The sequence below is a fragment of the Nanorana parkeri genome, unplaced genomic scaffold (genome assembly GCF_000935625.1).
Source record: "Nanorana parkeri isolate BGI_ZX_2015 unplaced genomic scaffold, ASM93562v1 scaffold319, whole genome shotgun sequence".
NCBI lineage: Eukaryota > Metazoa > Chordata > Amphibia > Anura > Dicroglossidae > Nanorana > Nanorana parkeri.
The window spans coordinates 1239115-1256819 of NW_017306587.1; the positions used below are offsets into that span (position 1 = coordinate 1239115).

Below are 17705 nucleotides of genomic sequence, written 5' to 3' on the forward strand. Positions count from 1 at the left end.
GATCGCCGCTATGCGATCCGGGCTGGCTGGCTGGATCAGGCAGACGCGCCCTCCAATCAGGCAGTGTAGAGGGCCGCCCGCAGTGGCCTCGGAAGAGCGAGCGGCCGCCCGATGACAGCCAGGTGATCGTGTCAGGGAGAGGGAGCCATGGCTTCGTTTAGCGGGGGTCGTGACGGCGCCCCCCCTCAGTCCTGTGCCCGGGGCAAGTGACCCCCCCGCACCCCCGGTTGTTACGCCACTGGTCTCAGGAGCCCTCTCAGGTGCTACCTTTCTCGGTAGTTTTAATTATTGTCACAGTGATATCCCATCACGTCTCTCTTTGGAAATGTGCTATCTGTGTGCAGAGAGTGGCAGGCAGGAGATCTCTTTATGAGTTCTCCAACAAACCTGGCAAACGTCTAGCCAGGGCATGTAGGCCCCTTTCACACAGACAGTCTGATCAGATATGTTTGTCGGTTTGTCAGGCGGATCTGACCAGAGGCAGATCCATGGGCAGTTGGATGTCTACGGACATGTGCCCATTTACATCCGATTACCTCCAAGTCAGTTTGGGTCATGATAAAAAAACAATAGAGAAGGTTTGCCTCCTTCTCTGTTTTTTTGGACCTAAACTTGACTGACCGGAGGTAATCGGATGTATAACGGGCCAATAAATCAAATATAGGTCTGTTTGGTTCAGGTTTTTTTCCTCCATCACAAGGTGGAGGAAAAACTGAATGGGCAAGCATGTCACAGATCTGTGCACGGATCCCCTGCTGATCAGAGAGGACAGGCACCTGTGTGAAAGGGGCCTTACAGGGCCAAGATCAAAAATATTTATGCTACATATAATATCTCAGTTGGGAAAAAGACTTTCCACCTCTGCAGCTATAGTTTCTGATTTCCAGGGCTTTTATCATGATTTCTATACCCTAACTTCTGAATCTAGCAACCCTTGTCACCCGATAGATGGGAAGAATTGCTTTCTTACAATAGGAACTCAGTCATGCCCTATCTTCCTTTGGAAGTCCGGAAGCAAACGAAAACCCTCTCTCACAAGCTTAACTCCACTTGGCTATAAAATAAACTGTAGCTGGGTACACACGGTCAAATTTGTTTCATTCAACAGGCCAAATAGAAAAAATATGACAGATTGTTCCATCCGTGCTAATAACATGGACAAACGAATCTCCCGCTGTGTACATTGTATTCTGACAGCAGCGACCACTGTTCGGCTGATGATTTTCCAGCTTGTTCTTTCGCCAAAAGTCAATCTAATGGTTGACTTTTGGCAATAGAATAGGGCCACTCACGGAACGAATTTCATATGTACCCAAGTCAAGATTGGTAAGGCTCCGGCTTGGTTCACACCTAGGAGTCTTTGAGCAGTTCGAAAAGCGCTTTTAAACTGCCCAACACAATAAATCCCTTGATTTTCCATAGCTCTGGTTCAAACCTGAACAGAAAAACACCAGCAGAAAAACGCGAAAAAAAAGGTACATGAGCTTCTTTGGGCAGATAAAAGCGCTTTTTTGTCCCATTGGAAATGCCCAAAAACGCGCAACAGAAGCATGTTGTACAATTTTGTGAGCATTTTTGTGCGTTTCTACGCACGTTCTTCCATTGCCCACAATGGTTTATGAGCTGCCAATCAAAACGCTCGTCTTCATGTACGTGCGTTAAAACATACATACAAATGTGCACAACGTGCAAATAACTGCATGCTGTTAACGCGCGTATAAACACGCAAAAACTGTGCCGCCTGGGTGTAAATTCAGCCTCCAGGTGATACAATTACATCTGTTACATAGTAAATCAGGTTGAAAAAAGACACAAGTCTATCAAGTTCAACCTCGTGGTTTGTAATCATTCACTATCCCTGGATGCACAATTGATGCGTCTATGATAGTGATTGATTCCCAACCACATGTAATCATATCACATACGATTACATATGGTGTACCAGCATTCTGCTGTTTTCAAATGCAGCGGATGTCACCTGATCATTTTCCTGAGTGGTGACAGCTGCCCCTTGTAAAGGGCAGATTAAGGGATTCCTGCTGTGGGAAATCGCAAGTTCCTGATGCAGGAATCCCTTATCGCACCTAAAATATAGTTGTGAATGGAGCCTTAAGTTCCTTGGGCTCCAGGGTTGATGACTGATATGGAGAGAACAAACTTGTTTAATCTGAGTCTTAATAAGTCTTTTCTGGGTCTCTGCTGTGAGATCCTGCTGCTGGGTGAAAAAGTAAAAAATAAAGATATTTTTGATGACAGAACACTAAAAAAGGTACAAGAACTACCTGTTTGTTTTGGGGAACACATAAGGAGGCATCCTGTTAGTCGGGAACTGACCTGCATTGGGTAATTTTGGCTCTTTTTAAAGAATCAGATAAAATTTGCCCCATACCATTACATTTTCCCTTTAAATTAGGGAACATTTTGGCCACCGAAACATAACGGCCAAAAATGGCGCTTTTGGCAAAATGCAGAAAGTGCCATGTTTCAGCCGAAATAGCAATGCATCCCTGGTTTCTCTACTCCCTGCTGGGCGCTGCTCTGTGTCCCCTCTGACATAGCACAGCATCGAGAAACTGTCACAGGAGGCCTAGCAGTGTGGGGGAGGAGAGCGATGTGAGGGCTGGGCTCTCTCTCCTCCCGCACCACTCAGCCTCCTGTGACAGATTAGGAGAGTGATCTGGGGGCGGAGACAGCTGTCAGTGCTTGCACAAGAGGCTAAAACCAAGGAGGTGCAGGAGGAGAACTCAGCCTCCTCTGACAGATCAGGAGAGTGGTGGTGTGGGGGCGGAGACAGCTGTCACAGGAGGCTGGGTCAGTGGTGAAGGGAAGGAGTCAGCTGTCAGAGGAGATCGAGCTCTCCTCTCTGCAACGCTCACTCAGCCCCCTGTGACAGCGAGTCAGGATGGAGAGTGGGTACAAGCAGTCAGTGATCAGGGATCGCTGAGTGTTTGTAAAAAATTAAGGACATATTGTGTTTACTGTGTCCCCAATTATGAATGAATGGGAAGTGATCTACATAATTCATGATTGTGTACATAACAGGAGCTGCAGAAAGAGATGGAGGACTCTGTGTCCTCCATCTCTTTTTCTATTTTAAAAGGGAAATATCAGGGATCTGTTTAGACCCCTAATATTTCCCTGAAGCCCCCAACAGTAAAGTAAAAAAATAAAAATATTTAATAAAAATACATAAATAAAAATAAAATATTTACAAAAAAATTGAAAAGGTTAGAAAATGTTTTTTTCAGTTTCGGCCTAAAAATGTTTTGGTTTTCAAAATTTCATTTCAGTGCACCTGTACTTTAAATTAACACTTTCCTGAAATGTCTGGGTTAAGTAATGAACCCCCAGTAACATACTGACACACAGAAAAGACAGCACAAAGAAAAAGATCTGGATCCTCAATACTCACAGTTAACATGGCAAACATCAGCTGGCACACATTGAAGGCATGCCGCCAGTTGTGATAGAGAACCATTCGATAATTCTTCCTCACTGTCAGCAGCCACCTGCACAAGGTCTGTAAAACAGAAGGGGCATGAAGATGTGTTGTACTAAGATCTCATTACCAGTGAACAGAAGACTCATGCCAGTACAAGGGAGGCTGATACATGAGTAGAGCAGATGTTTACCTCGTAATCAATTTTAAACTTCTGAACCATTCCCAACTCCATGAACATTCTCAGGGCTGCTGTAATCATCTCGTCAACGTCCAGGGAGAAGTCATCAAAATGGATGTCATCGATGGCAAGTTCTGACACCAAGGGGATGTTGGCTGCCTTGAATGATAGAAAACCGAGTTACACACTGCTTCGGTGAGAAATGGACTTTCTTCATACATAGGATTTATTTGTCAAGAAATGTTCAGTAATACATCAAAGTATGTGTTTCACTGTGCCAACAACCTTGTTTTTTTGTGTCCTTTGCTAGAATTAAGCACTGGAAATAGGAGGTGATGTCCAGCTTGTCAGCCTGCTGAAATTAAATTTCAGTTTTAAGATAAAATTTATGGAAAAATGAAAAGAAATTACTGAACGGCTGTTTACATATCCATCTGTGCATTGGGTAGAACTCCAGCCAAAACCCTTTTCTTTTTCTTTGTTTACTGCTATTGTGGTTCCTTACATGTGTTGGTGCCATATGCTGCCATTTATCACGAATGGCGCCACAACGCACCCTCTCCGTGCACTTGCATTGCTGCACAGCCTAGGGTGCTCTGCCGAAAATGCTACATGCAAGATTTCTGGTCCATTGTGGCGCATTGGGCAACTAATTTAAAGGAATGGGCTAGCTTGAATGCATAAATGGGCCCTTAGATGGTTCCTAATTACTAACAGTTTCACACAAGGCATTTGAGAAAATCGCAAATAGCAACACAGAAAGGAATACAGATGCTTTATTAGTAGTAGAGTAGGGGAAGGCTAGGACCCCTGTAAGATTTGTATTCTTGTCTATGTCTGTGTGCAAGACTTTCCTCACTTCCTGTCTGTTGATAATGGTGTCACGTGACAGTATGTGGGGTGAAGTCTCTCTACAGGATAGCAATACATAACTGGCAAGGGTTCTAATCCTTTTCCACTCTATCCAAAGAGCAACATGTTTTAATCGGACATGTATTTAGGCTTGGTTTACACTGCTGAGGTGTGTTAAAATGCGTGGTGGTGTACTGCAATGCATTGTGTTGGCAAGGAACGTTTTGGGTGCCATTACGAATGAGGAGCACCACAGCACATGCATGTTCGTGTGTTACTGCAGGGCAACAGTATGAACTGTATAACAGTATGCAGGTAGATCTCCAGCCAAATCTTTAAAAGTTAGAACTTTTGTAGGGTTTTTATTGCAACAGGTAATACAATATTGTTAAGTAATTCAACTTATTAATATCCATCAGACTCTTGGCCTGTAACCTTAAAGCTGAGATCCAGCTTCAGCTTCAGACTTGCACAGTTTTAAAGGCTCCTCTCCTGCACTGAACATGTTTACTCTGATTTTGCTGCACATTGGGAGCTTCTCATAGTGTGCATTAAAACTTGCAGACAGAGTCTGCCTCATCTTCTGGCTGGAGGACATCCAGCAGCATCTAGCTCTTTCCTCCCCAGGAACACTGTTCCTGGTCCACCCCTTTTCAATGGATTTTTGGCTCTGTTAATCAAAGACACTCAGCATCACATGTGGTGTTACCTGAATGCAAATGCTGTCTGTCTAGGAATGTTCACTCCTCTAGATGGACAATTTCCCATGATATTTATATAACTCCTCTCAAGTGCCAGCCCACTGCTTGTATCAGGGCTAAGGGCTCTTGAGAAAGGTACTAAGGCATGTGCAGCACCCTGCTGACACGTCCCATCAATCATGATCTGACTGCATTGTGTAGAGAACCACAGAGATCCAGAGATAACATCAGTGGGTCTTAAATAATGTATGTAATTAAAAATATTATTAGCATGTTGATGGGGGTATGGGGGGGGGGGGGGGGGGAATAGAACAAAAAACTCTTCTATTACAAACTGGAGCTAACTTAAAAATTCCTTATTTAAGCATGAGATGTACAAAAGAGGAAATATATAAAGCAGCCACATAAATGTTGATCGCACGGGCTTGTAAACAGATTTATGGCACATCAATTGACAATGTAACAATGGAAGAAATATATCTTACTGCCCTGGGTACCACATGCTGTTTCACTGGATAATTATGTTCTTGTGTGTTACACTCAACAGAAATCTGACAAATTGCAGAAATACTGCTGACCCTGGATGGGATTTCCACTATTTATGGTTCTATCTTTATCCATATAATATGTAAGGTGCTCACAAAGGATGGCTGACATATGAGTAATTATATCTAGAGCATAGACTGCATGGGAAGATAAGCATTAGTACAATTCTAGTTGTGTAGCAAAGTTGTGAATAACCCACGCAATGGAGATGAGAGGGGTGAAGATTATCTACCCACCCTCATGTGACAGTTCTGGCCCAATAAACCAAGCATCATTGCTGTCACATGAGAGGGCTGAAGATTCTCTACCCACCCTCATGTGACAGTGCTGGCCCAATCGCCAAGCACCACTGCTGTCACATCAAAGAGCTGAAGATTCTCTACCCACCCTTATGTAACAGTTCTGGCCCAATACACCGAGCACCACTGCTGTCAGATGAGAGGGCTGAAGATTCTCTACCCACCCTCATGTGGCAGTGCTGGGCCAATCACCAAGCACCATTACTGTCACATGAGAGTACGGAGAGTAAGTCACATGCTCCTCCATACTACCCCATATTGCAGCTAGTTAGCAATGACACTTTATTATTGTGAGTGGCATGCTATAAGAACTGTAACATACAATAAAAACTCAATAAATTCTTTGTTAACAAAAAAAAAAAGAACTGTAACATACAGATGGTCTATGTGCTCCATAAAACTGTTTATATTTTATTGGCTAGTGACAGCATCCAGTTAAAAAGGGATATCTGAGTTCTATTCAGATTATGCCACATCAGAAAATTATACCACATTTCCCCGATATTATCAGCCACACACAGGCTAAGCAATAATGTGAGACACAATACAATTACCTACATGTGCTAGAGTTGTGTATATTAAAAAGGTACATCACACCCATATTTGTTTTTTTAGATCCCCCTTACTTTTTTCGCTGCAATTATCAACAATTAACATGCTCACAAGACCAATAAATCTAGCATTTTTGCTGTGATCCGCCACTCCACTACTACACACCAAGTCACATGCAGCCATCTTCATTTCTGGCAACGTTGGGAGCCAGCTGTTTCTTTCTCACACTTGCAGGCCACACCCCATGAAGCAGCACCAGGTCCATCCTGCTCCAGCTGCACGTTCACCCTCCTCCAGCCAATGTGTAGAAGATAAAGCCTTTGGGATATGTGATGTGCATATCCCAGGAGGCTTCAGCAGTGGGGTATAAGTCGTTCTTGCCTAGGCAAGAATGGAGGCAGGGGGTGGGCTGGAGTATTAAGCGATGTATTAAGCGAGTATTATGTGATGTGCATATCCCAGGAGGCTTCAGGAGTGGGGTATAATTCGTTCTTGCCTAGGCAAGAATGGAGGCAGGGGGTGGGCTGGAGTATTAAGCGATGTATTAAGCGAGTATTATGTGATGTGCATACCCCAGGAGGCTTCAGGAGTGCGGTATAAGTAGTTCTTGCCTAGGCACGAATGGAGGCAGGGGGTGGGCTGGAGTATTAAGAAAAAACATAAACCAAAAAAATAAAAGTTGGCTTTTAGGGTTGTGCAGGGGGAGTATTGCAGTGATGTAAAGTGCAATTTTTGAGCGAAGGTCGGCTGTACAGTGTATTTCCACTTTTGCAGTAAAAATTTAGAAAATCCCCATTGTTTATGTGTTTGTTTATATGTTTCTATTCACACAGAATATCTATAAAAAATAAAAACAATTCTTACATTTTATATATCTCTTTTTAGCAGGTCTTTGCATGCCCCTTTATCAATTTCAGTAACAGTAAACTCTGTCTGTCCTAATAGTAAGATTTAGGACAGACAGAACATCTCTGCATGAACATACAAGGTCTTCAGGGCTTTTTGTTAGGGCAAACAGTCCCGCTCATATAGATTACAATTGATAATGAAAGCTGCCAGCACAGTATAGACAAGGTTCATTATTCAAAACAAACACCTCCCAACCCCCAAACAGTGAGAACTAAGCAGGATATTCTAGTCCTGGAGTTACCAAAAATAGCATCTGAAAAAAAGGTAACCTGCAATTTTTATTTTTAAAGTTATGCCATGAGATTGGGAACATGTAGCAAATATAAAGTGGGTGTTATCCAAATTTAGCTGCAAAAGTGGACATATACTTTAAGCAACATGACTTATACTATATGGGAAAGATCACGTAAAACTCATACTGAAGTAAATGTGTCAGTGTCCAAGTATTGCCAGAATTATAATTATGATTTAAAGAACAAAAAATAACCTGTTACAATTTGAAAAATGCATTGAAACAGGTAGATCAAGCTGATAAAATGTTATTTATCCATTATCTATTTCTATGTTTCAGGTAACCTAAGATTGCCTAAACCTGAAAAGATAAAATATGCAAATCAACGAAAATGTGATCTTCTCCACTTACACAGGGAAATTGTGCCCTCTCTTACTGTTTGTAAAATCACTGGAATGAGGTCAGCAAAGATTTGATCTCACCGTTCTTAGACTGATTGTCTTCTTAGTAGATGTGAAGTTTGTGTTAGGATCCTATCAATGGATACACTTTAGTAATAAGCATACTGATGGATATATAACATGGTCTGCATTTTAAAGAGCTCTAACAAATTGAACAAAAAAAGCCTATTTATTTAGCTTATATATACAAAGCTGAACATATGCCAAAGTTATCTTTAAAGCCTATCTGCAGGTAAAGAAAAACAAATCCCTTTTCTGTTGGGCTACCCCCGAATTGCAAGGGTTAACTGCTCAGTAATGTATGGAGGGCCTGTGTGAAGAACTTTCACTTAGCTGATTTCTGCTCCTGTAAGTTTTAAGACCAGCACCTGATGCCTTCCCCCAGTCAGTGACACGCTGATGCCATCACGTATAATGCAGGACCCATAGTCCTGCATTATATGTGAAGACGCAGAGGGAAAGTCCACAAGCCAGAGCGTAGGAGTGACAAAATAAGTGCTAGACCCCTGATATTTCCCAGAGCCACCGACAGTAAAGTAAGAAAAAAGAAAAAATATTTAATTAAAAACAAAAATATTTTTAAAAAATGTTAAAAAGTTTAGAAAAAATAAAATATTAATTTAAAAAAAAAAAGGTTAGAAAAAAGTATAAGTGCTCATTTGTGAATAAATGAGCACTTAATTGCTGTAATGATTTTTTTTGGAGTGCTGGTGACATCTTCCTTTTTGTCTATATGTGGCGGCGCCACCCGCAGTCATTTCGAGCACCCGTCTTCATGTTATGGGAATCCCGGTAAGGTTTCTTTTTTCTTGTTCAAGACTTTCTAATATGTCCAAAACGCCAGGAGAGCGTTGCAATTGTTTTTGCTAAATTGTTAGCGGAGTCTGTATTTGTATTGACCCAAAATGGCTGCCCATATTTATATACAAATAATACATTTAGGCTGGATTCACACTGTATCAGTACGCTAACACACAAGCATCATGCCTGGCATTAACATACTATGAGTTATCACCAAATGCATTCAAAAAATTGCATGCATTGGGTGCCAATAAAGCTGCCCACACACCTTACAATTTATCTGCAGATTTTCTGGGGTCAGATGGATAAAGTCCAACAGATTGGCCCAGGTGGAGATTACTCCATCCACACAGTTAAGTGTAGATGGAGGAATCTGTTGCACCTTTTCCATCTGACCACAGAAAATCTGCAGATAATTGTAAGGTGTGTGGGCAGCCTAAGAGTGAATAGCACGGTAGCGCATCAACGTGTTTAACGTGTGGTACTGCAAAGGTGTAAATCCAGCCCTAAACAAGTGTTTTAAAACATTAACACATTGACACTAGCAAAGATTCCCTTCAATGTATACCTAAAACAAAAAACAAAAAATGATTATAGTGCACCTGAACAGTCCTTAGATGTGGTGGCTACATTATTTTCTTTCTTCACAGAAGAAAAATCAAAAAGTAACCCTTGCAGTAGTGTTGCCGCCCACCCACACAGCAAAGGTAAAGTGTTTGAGGTGAGTGCTGGCTGCTGCTGTACCGAGGACCAGGTGAGTAAAGCTGCTTTATTTGAGCCGCCTAGACAAAACGAGCACTTAAACCTTATACTGCAGTGGTAGCCCCACTGCAAGGGTAGATTTTAGATTTTCCCAGAGTTCTTCTTTAAGCTTTTTCCTTTGTTTTCACCTGGTAATCCTGCCAGTGACACTTCCTGTCCTCAGGGGACAACACTCACTCATTGCACTACATCTAGAAAGGAGCAGCGTTGCCTCCCTAGGACATGACTACAGAACATCTTCCCTCTCCTCAATAGGTTATTGTTAGGGTTTGCAGGCATTTAAAAATGCAATAAAAAACATGTATTGCCTTTGGGAATGTATTTGCATTTAGATCATCATAGGTGCTAGAACAGATCCTAATATGGGTACCACCCATGCTAATATGCTACCCACTCTAGTCTTGGTCATACTGGCATCACTGGCTCTGATAGCATAACAGAAACAGTGGCCACAGAATCTTCTGCTGTGCTTAATTCTGTTTCATTTTTAACATGGAGCAAGAATGTCACCGTGTGGTGGATTAGAAATACCTCAAGCCGCTAGCTAGAGAACAGAATGTCTATTCTGCTTTCAGGCAACAGATGACTGTGTCTGTGAATTCACCCGGGGACAGAGCAATGAGATATAAATCACCCGTGTTCAGGTAGTCTGGATATATATGTCTACATATGCTCAGACAACAACAATAAAATATTATATTTGCATCTGTGCCTACCATCAAATGCACATTGTACAAACAAAGATGTCTCTGAGTTAAACAGTGTGAAAAGTAGGAGCACCGTGTATGTATGTATAATTGGTGAACAGCGCTGTTATTGCTTACATTTAGAGTTCAGTGATGTGACACATGTAAAAATAGAATTTATAGCTAAAGAGCAGGGATGAGCCGAACACCCCCGTGTTTGGTTCTAATTCGAACTTTCGAACAGAACATCCCATAATGTTCGGCGTTCAGCGAACGCTAGAACAGGCTATGTTCGAGTCGAACCTATGTTCGACTCGAACATGCAGCCCATCCCTACTAAAGAGTAGCAATATCTGTGTATAAAAAATGAAGCATTTGGAAAAAACGAAAAGCTAAACGTCACGTGACTTACAATTAGGGGCATATTTTTAAAGCAATGAATGTGACTCTCACCAAGCATTCACTGTTGGTCAATCGGTTACTGTAATTTAAAGGAGAACACCAGGCAAATAAAATTGTAACCCTTGCAGTGGAGCACATTTTGCCCAGAGAGCTAAAATGACAGAAATATTTTCACCCAAACCGCGATCCCAGCTGGCTCCTAGAACGGTCCTTTCAGCTTCTCTCCTCTGCTCCAGTGATGGATTGACCCTCGGCGTCCTCACGTCCTATACACCGTATAGGATGTGATGATCGCAGGACCTTAGACCACTGGAGTGAGGTTGCAAGGACTGGTCTAACAGCCAGATGAGATCGTGGTTCGGTGAGTATACAGTAACTGTTATTTTAGCTTTCTAGACAAAACAAAAAGTTAACCTTTGCTGTGCGAGGGTAGCCCCACTGCAAGGGTTAAGATTTTATTTTCCTGGAGTTCTTTTTTTACCCCTTCATGAGTGAGATTTTTTTTTGTTTCTGTTCAATAATGACCGAAGCACTTTTTACATTAATGCTGTGATTCTTCCACGACAGTAATATACTTACTTACTAAGTGCATCCACACATATTATATATTGTTTTTTAGAGGACAGACAGGGCTATATCACATATGTGTGCCTAACGCCTCACTTAGGACGAATAAAATATAAAAAATGAGGAAAAAAGTAAAGAAAACACGTTTTCCACATATTTGAGTATTAATATTGTTTTAGAAAAATAGCACAGCTAAAAAAAATGTATTAAAATGAATTCGTTTATTTGTCTTTTATTTGGAAACACCTTATGTCCCTAGGATTTTAGAACATTTTCTGTACTTTCCAGCCTAAAACTAAAAGCTACCATTTTTTTTTTTTCTCTCTAAAAGCTAAAAGTAGTAACCTAGCATACAATGTTACTGCCACTAAGTGTCATACTTAGTGACAGCAACATACTTTGAACATTGCTATCATGAGGAGGTTAAATAAAAAATGAACCCCTTAGGGCTCAGCTGCCTACACCATACAATCCCTTTGCAATGACCTTATATAGTGATAAACAGGATGGGGTGAAGCTAATATCTGCTCACATATACTTTCCTCTAGCAGTAAACACTAACAGGACTACAGCATAGAAGGTGGTACAGATTCTAGGGCCAAAATAAAGTTGGTAATACTATTTCTTTTTATAGGAACCTCTGTGGTAAATTACACCTGCTGTGGCCATTACAAAGCACTCTGCTTCCCTGCTGGATTTTTAATTTACAGTATACAATATAGAATTCAACAAGAATAGTGAGAAAACTCCACTGGGAGGGAGTAGGCAGCTGAATCCATTTGGTGGCAGGTAGTCCTTGTACCGAGTTCCTGAAAGACATTAGAAACCAACAGGTGCCTCAACCCACCAGGCTCTGACTATAAATAAAATGCCACATTTGGGAGGACTGACACTTCAAAGTGCACCTGTTTTAATCTTGCTAAATTGAAAGAAATTAAATGTAGACACTTAGAGGTGTCTCATGTACCTTAAATCGCCTTACAGAGTGCCCCATAATCCAGGATAGTTATTAGGCAAATCTCAAGCATCAAGCTACAAAGTCCACTCTAAGCCCCTTCCTTTGCAATGTCTCACTATTGGTTGATGAGGTTTACTCTTCCATGGAGAGAAAAATGGGAACATGGAGGTATGCCAGAAGTATAACTTTGGGCCTAAAGGGATCTCGAAACATTGTGGGAGATAACTGTTTCCTCATACCAGCATTTCAAAGTGTTTAGTTTTAGTTTTAAAGCGACTCTGTGGATGATGTTAGGACAAAAAAAGAAAACTCTGCAAAAGAGCACATTTAAATGCACCTGCCCAGGACTTAAACTTACCAAGGGCTGTGCACAACTCTCTTCCCTATGTAACAATTTTAAGTCTGGCAACTTGCCGCTCAGACACAAGGTAATGCACTGTGGCACTATGTGGAGGCAGGGAGAGCATAATGTGTTCACCTGTACCTGATATTTCTTGGGTGGCAGAAAGAAAGTGAAGGGAAGGTAAGTACAACTTGATTAAAGTCTCTTCAGTAAGGGCGCAGTACAAGTTTATTTCAAGGAACTCTAGTGTAGTGAAATTCCCTGATAGAAACAGTCACTAATGATAGGGAAACCTCCTGATGGGAAGCTAGGCTCTGCTCATAGAGCTTTACCTGGCTGCGCGTCTCTGCACGGGTGTATTTGGATGTGCGCTTCTTTTTGCGTGTGCAGGCATGAGTGTGCACGTAATTCTCGCTCCTTGACCTTGGCTTGTGTCTAACGCTTGGTACCTTGAACCTTTGCCTGCCCGTTGCTGACCACAGCTTGGTTGTGATTCCCCTGCTGCTTATCACTCAGAACCATCTGGATCGCCTGTTGACTACCCGGCTTGGATCAACCACGACTCTTCTGAAAGACAAGTCTCCTGGTATTCCTCTTCTGCACCTGTATTTTGCTAGACAACCCCCTGGCTACACAAACTCTCACTCATGCCTTTCTCTGCCCCAGTTCAGCTATCTGGGCGCTCTGGGACCGGAGCTGCAAGGGAGGCAGCCCTCGTCAATCAGACTCAGCCAAGGTACATGATACTCCCTCATAGACGTTTTTTTCCAAAATTTTAGATGTTAGCTGCTTTAATGTTTTACTGATTTTTTATTAAGTACTGTGGTTTTACTTTTCCTGCAATCCATGACCCATTCATACAAACAATCAGTAGCTCTCCAGTTCCTAGCACCATTACAACCTACCTATCTGTGCCCCTTTTCCATGCAGACAGAAAGCACAGCTAATGCATTAACAGGAAAGAAAACAATCCCACTGCATAACAGAAACAGAGTTGATTTCTCTCCCTATTCACATCTACTAGCTATGACATATTGAGAACGGGGAATGTCACATACCTGAACGCCAGTGGCGTCGCTACAGGGGGGCGAGGAGGGGCAATTGCCCCCCTAGGTTATTGCTTGCCCCCCCGTGTGCCCCCCCGCCAGGGCCGGACTGGCCATAGGGAATGTCGGGCCGAACACAATCAGCCTGACTCAGTGGCGTCGCTACAGGGGGGCGAGGGGGGCAATTGCCCCCACTAGGTTATTGCTTGCCCCCCCGTGTGCCCCCCCGCCAGGGCCGGACTGGCCATAGGGAATGTCGGGCCGAACACAATCAGCCTGATTGTGTTCAACCCGCACGGCCGCTATGCCGGATACAGTGGCTTAACACTATGCCCGTGGACTATGGGGCAGTGCAGGGTAACTATTAGGGCAGTATAACATTAGGCTTACAAAATTACTCTATAAACAGCCACGAAATTTTTTTCTGGATTTACTAAAGGAGTACAGCATGCTCTCTCTGCAGATTGAATTTTCAATTATGTTAGTGAATAAGGTCAAATATTCCGTTATGTGCAAGTAAAATAAAAAACAGGAGTTTGCTCGAACATGATTGGAGGATTGAAAATTCACTCTTCATTGACTTTTAGAGATAAAATTCTTTTGAACCTTTTTGTGATGAGAGGTAACTGATGCCTAGATGCCCAGGCCAAATTTAGCAGCCTCAGCATGTGTCACTTAACTTAACCGTAACATAATTTCTCACCTTTATAATGTCTATATATATTTTTAAGGTTTAAAGTTTCTTTATTTTGATATACTTTGAAATCACTAGAGGTGCACCGAAATGAGAATTTGCAAACCGAAATGAGACCGAAATGAAAAAAAATGTCGGGCCGAAACCGAAACTGTTTTTTTGTAACTTTTTCAAAATTTTTCAAATATTTTATTTTTTTATAAACTTTTAATTTTTTTAATATTTTATTTTTATTTGTTTATTTGTATCAAATATTTTTATTTTTTACTTTACTTTTAAGGGGTTCTGGGACCCCGGATATTTCCCTTTTAAAATAAAAAAAAAGATTGTGAGCACAGCTCCAGACCAGCGCCCAGCGGGGGGAGAGAAAACAGGGGTGCGCCGTCATATTGGCAGAAAAATTGCACTTTCGGCACTTTGCCAAAGTGCCATTTTCGGACGATATGTTTCGGCGACCGATATATCGGTGCATTCCTATAAATTACTGTATTCATTTTGTAAGTAGTGTAACATTATCTGACAAATGAACTGCTAAATACATGGCACTTTAGATGAACAGCCTAAGGGTGGTAGTGTTCATCTGCAGGCTTTCATTTTTGTCAGTGTGACCTTTGGCCTCCATGTGATCACTGTCAGAGCTACTATAGCGATCAAGCGATCACATGATTAGGAAGCACTCTGATTGATTGCTGATCATCAGTGAGTAACTCAACTGTCATTGATAGGTGGGATCGAGAACTAGCAGATGTGCAAGAGGTCAGCTGCTTGTTCTTAAAAAGGTAGGGGGTACAAGTTTCAGCCCCAGGTATCAAGCTAGGGAATGTTAATATACAGAATAGGCGTTAGGCTTGGTGTCTCTAAGTCAGTTCTCGGCTATGGCCGCCCTTATCTGAAGTACCTTCATGGACATATCAAAGAATTGCTAAACCAGGAGAGAAACAACTGTTATACACCTTCTACAACGCTTAGTCATTGAAACATAAAAGTCCAGGACCATCAAGAGACAAAGCACAAACCGATGGACTGTTTACCCAACTAATGGGAATTTCATCCTGCTCAGGACGCGGACACTGCATAACCAAAGACAAAGGTTCAGTAAAGGCTAACCGTATTCACGGTTGATTTTTAAAAAGTCGAGATAAGGATATTCTTCCAGTGAAGGCTAACTGCAATTACCGCTGATATACAAAAAGCCGAAAAAAGGATACTTTCTCTCCTGAACCTAGTCTGTCTACAGTCTGGATCGGTGTGCAAGTGGAAATTTACCTATGGACTTTCTTTTTCCTCCGAGAAAGGGATAAACAGTACCGTGAGTGCTATCAAAGATTTCTTTACTATGATATGAAAGTTTTTGAAGCTTTTTGCACCTTTTTTCTACTTTTTACTTTTTTCATACACATGTATGTTAACCCGTTCCTGTGCTAGAGGAATCAATATCACTCTCCATTCTTTGAGAAAATTCTGTCCAAGACAAAAAAATATACAAAAATATATACCACATCTAGGTATTCAGTAGGCGTGCCAAATACCTAATTTATATTATATCATATATATTTTTCTACATCTAGCCAAGTATTGTCCTATATGTAATATATGTATGTCTGTCTTGTGCTGTGTGTGCATTTTAAATGTATTCATTAAAAAATATATATTTTACTAAACTTTCGAAGATTTTGAAGTTATGGTGGGATCCCCTTAGGGGAAAAAACTTTGCTTCTGTAATATACAGATTGCTGGAGGGAAGTGAAAGAGTATTCTAAGCTATCTTCTTGGCTTCTAAGGAAAATACCTCTGTAATAGTTCAAAGATAAATTTACTTAAAGTAAATATTACCTGGCAGGTAACAAACTTGCTGAAATGCAGGTAACGTGTGGTGCCTATCAGCACCAGTCTTAGTCTTCAGATCAATTGTCAGGTGACCAGGGGAAGATCTGGCATTTGACATTTGAAAGATGGGGCTAGCCAGCCCTGACCAAATGCGCCTCCGAGAAGTAAATATAATACTGCTACAATTCCTCACAAATAAGAATCATTATGACTGAGTATGCAAAATTTTAGTGTGAGTTCAGTGCAAGAAAACAATAAGTCAGCCACAGATAGATCAGGAGGAGGAGTTATTTCCACTGAATTTACATACACAGTGGGAAAAGTGGAAACATAACTGAATTGTCCAGTACAAGAAGGCTATGAATGCAAAATATACATCATTGGAACTGAAGGACTTCAGAGTGGTCACTAATTAGATAGAGGTCCTATAAAATGGTTACATAAGAAGGTAACGGGTCAAACTGGAGATGTGTCATAAACCTTAAAAACTGAAACTAAATTTAGATCTAGAGATATAAACAGCTAAATCTACTATATATGCAAATCCCAACATATTTCTTATGTCCATCCACCCGAGCTTCATTATTAGTCTTCTAATGTCAGGGGTGGCTTCAATGACCACCAGGGAGTCAAGATGTGAGAGTGGATATCATCTTATTTGACTTGTACAGAAAAAGTGGTTTTCACTGAATGCAATCTCTGCTTATGTGTTTTATGTGTATTCCCTGAATTGCACAGATTTCTGGCAGGTTAGAAACACCACTTTTTATTTTCACTAACCCTCTTCTACACTTTCCAAAATGACTGTATGATTCTGGTGATTTTTAGATGCTCTTGTTCATGTTGTATTTTACAGGCCATGCTAGCCTGCCTTGTTAAGATATTCAAATTTGACAATAAAGGGCCAGTTGACCCAAAACTGTTATTTCTGTATTTGGTAGATGCTCGAGAGAGATAGACCACCTGAAACTATCTGATATCTCTATTGCTGAAGTATCTGCACTTAAGTTCCTCTATCTGTACACTTGCAGAGGCCATTATGAACATTCCTACTCTGCGTGTTGGAGTTTCCATTTATTATTAGGGCAGGAACATTTAAAACTTCCAGGTGGACAGAGGAATATTTAGGGACATTCCACTATTTGCATATGTAAGATCAATAAGAAGCCAGGAGCTCACTTAGCCTTCCATGATCCGCCAATATCACTTTTGGGCCCCTATAATTTCACTGGCCAAGATATAATATTATAAATAAGGAAGAAAATAGATCCCAGCACAGTTACACCCTGTATAAGTATACATAGTTGTGCCACACCTCACCGTGGCACCAAAAGTATGGGGATGCCTAAATAAATGGGCCATAGGCAACTACAATATACACATAAAGCAGGCTTATAAAGTAGTGCAAAGAGCAAATACAGGAATCCATAACACTCCATGAGAATGA

At 41.3% G+C, this 17705-nt stretch overlaps 1 protein-coding gene across 1 annotated transcript in view; it reads right to left on the reverse strand.

Annotated features, from left to right (window-relative positions):
• The window catches only part of PDE11A (phosphodiesterase 11A), a 186464-nt gene that overhangs the window by 83669 nt on the left and 85090 nt on the right, over nucleotides 1-17705 (reverse strand). Inside the window, exons 9-10 of the mRNA XM_018558066.1 lie at nucleotides 3633-3779; nucleotides 3413-3520 (exon numbers count right to left, since the gene is read on the reverse strand). Coding sequence (XP_018413568.1) covers nucleotides 3413-3520; nucleotides 3633-3779 — 255 coding nt within the window. The remainder of the gene's footprint in view (nucleotides 1-3412; nucleotides 3521-3632; nucleotides 3780-17705) is intronic.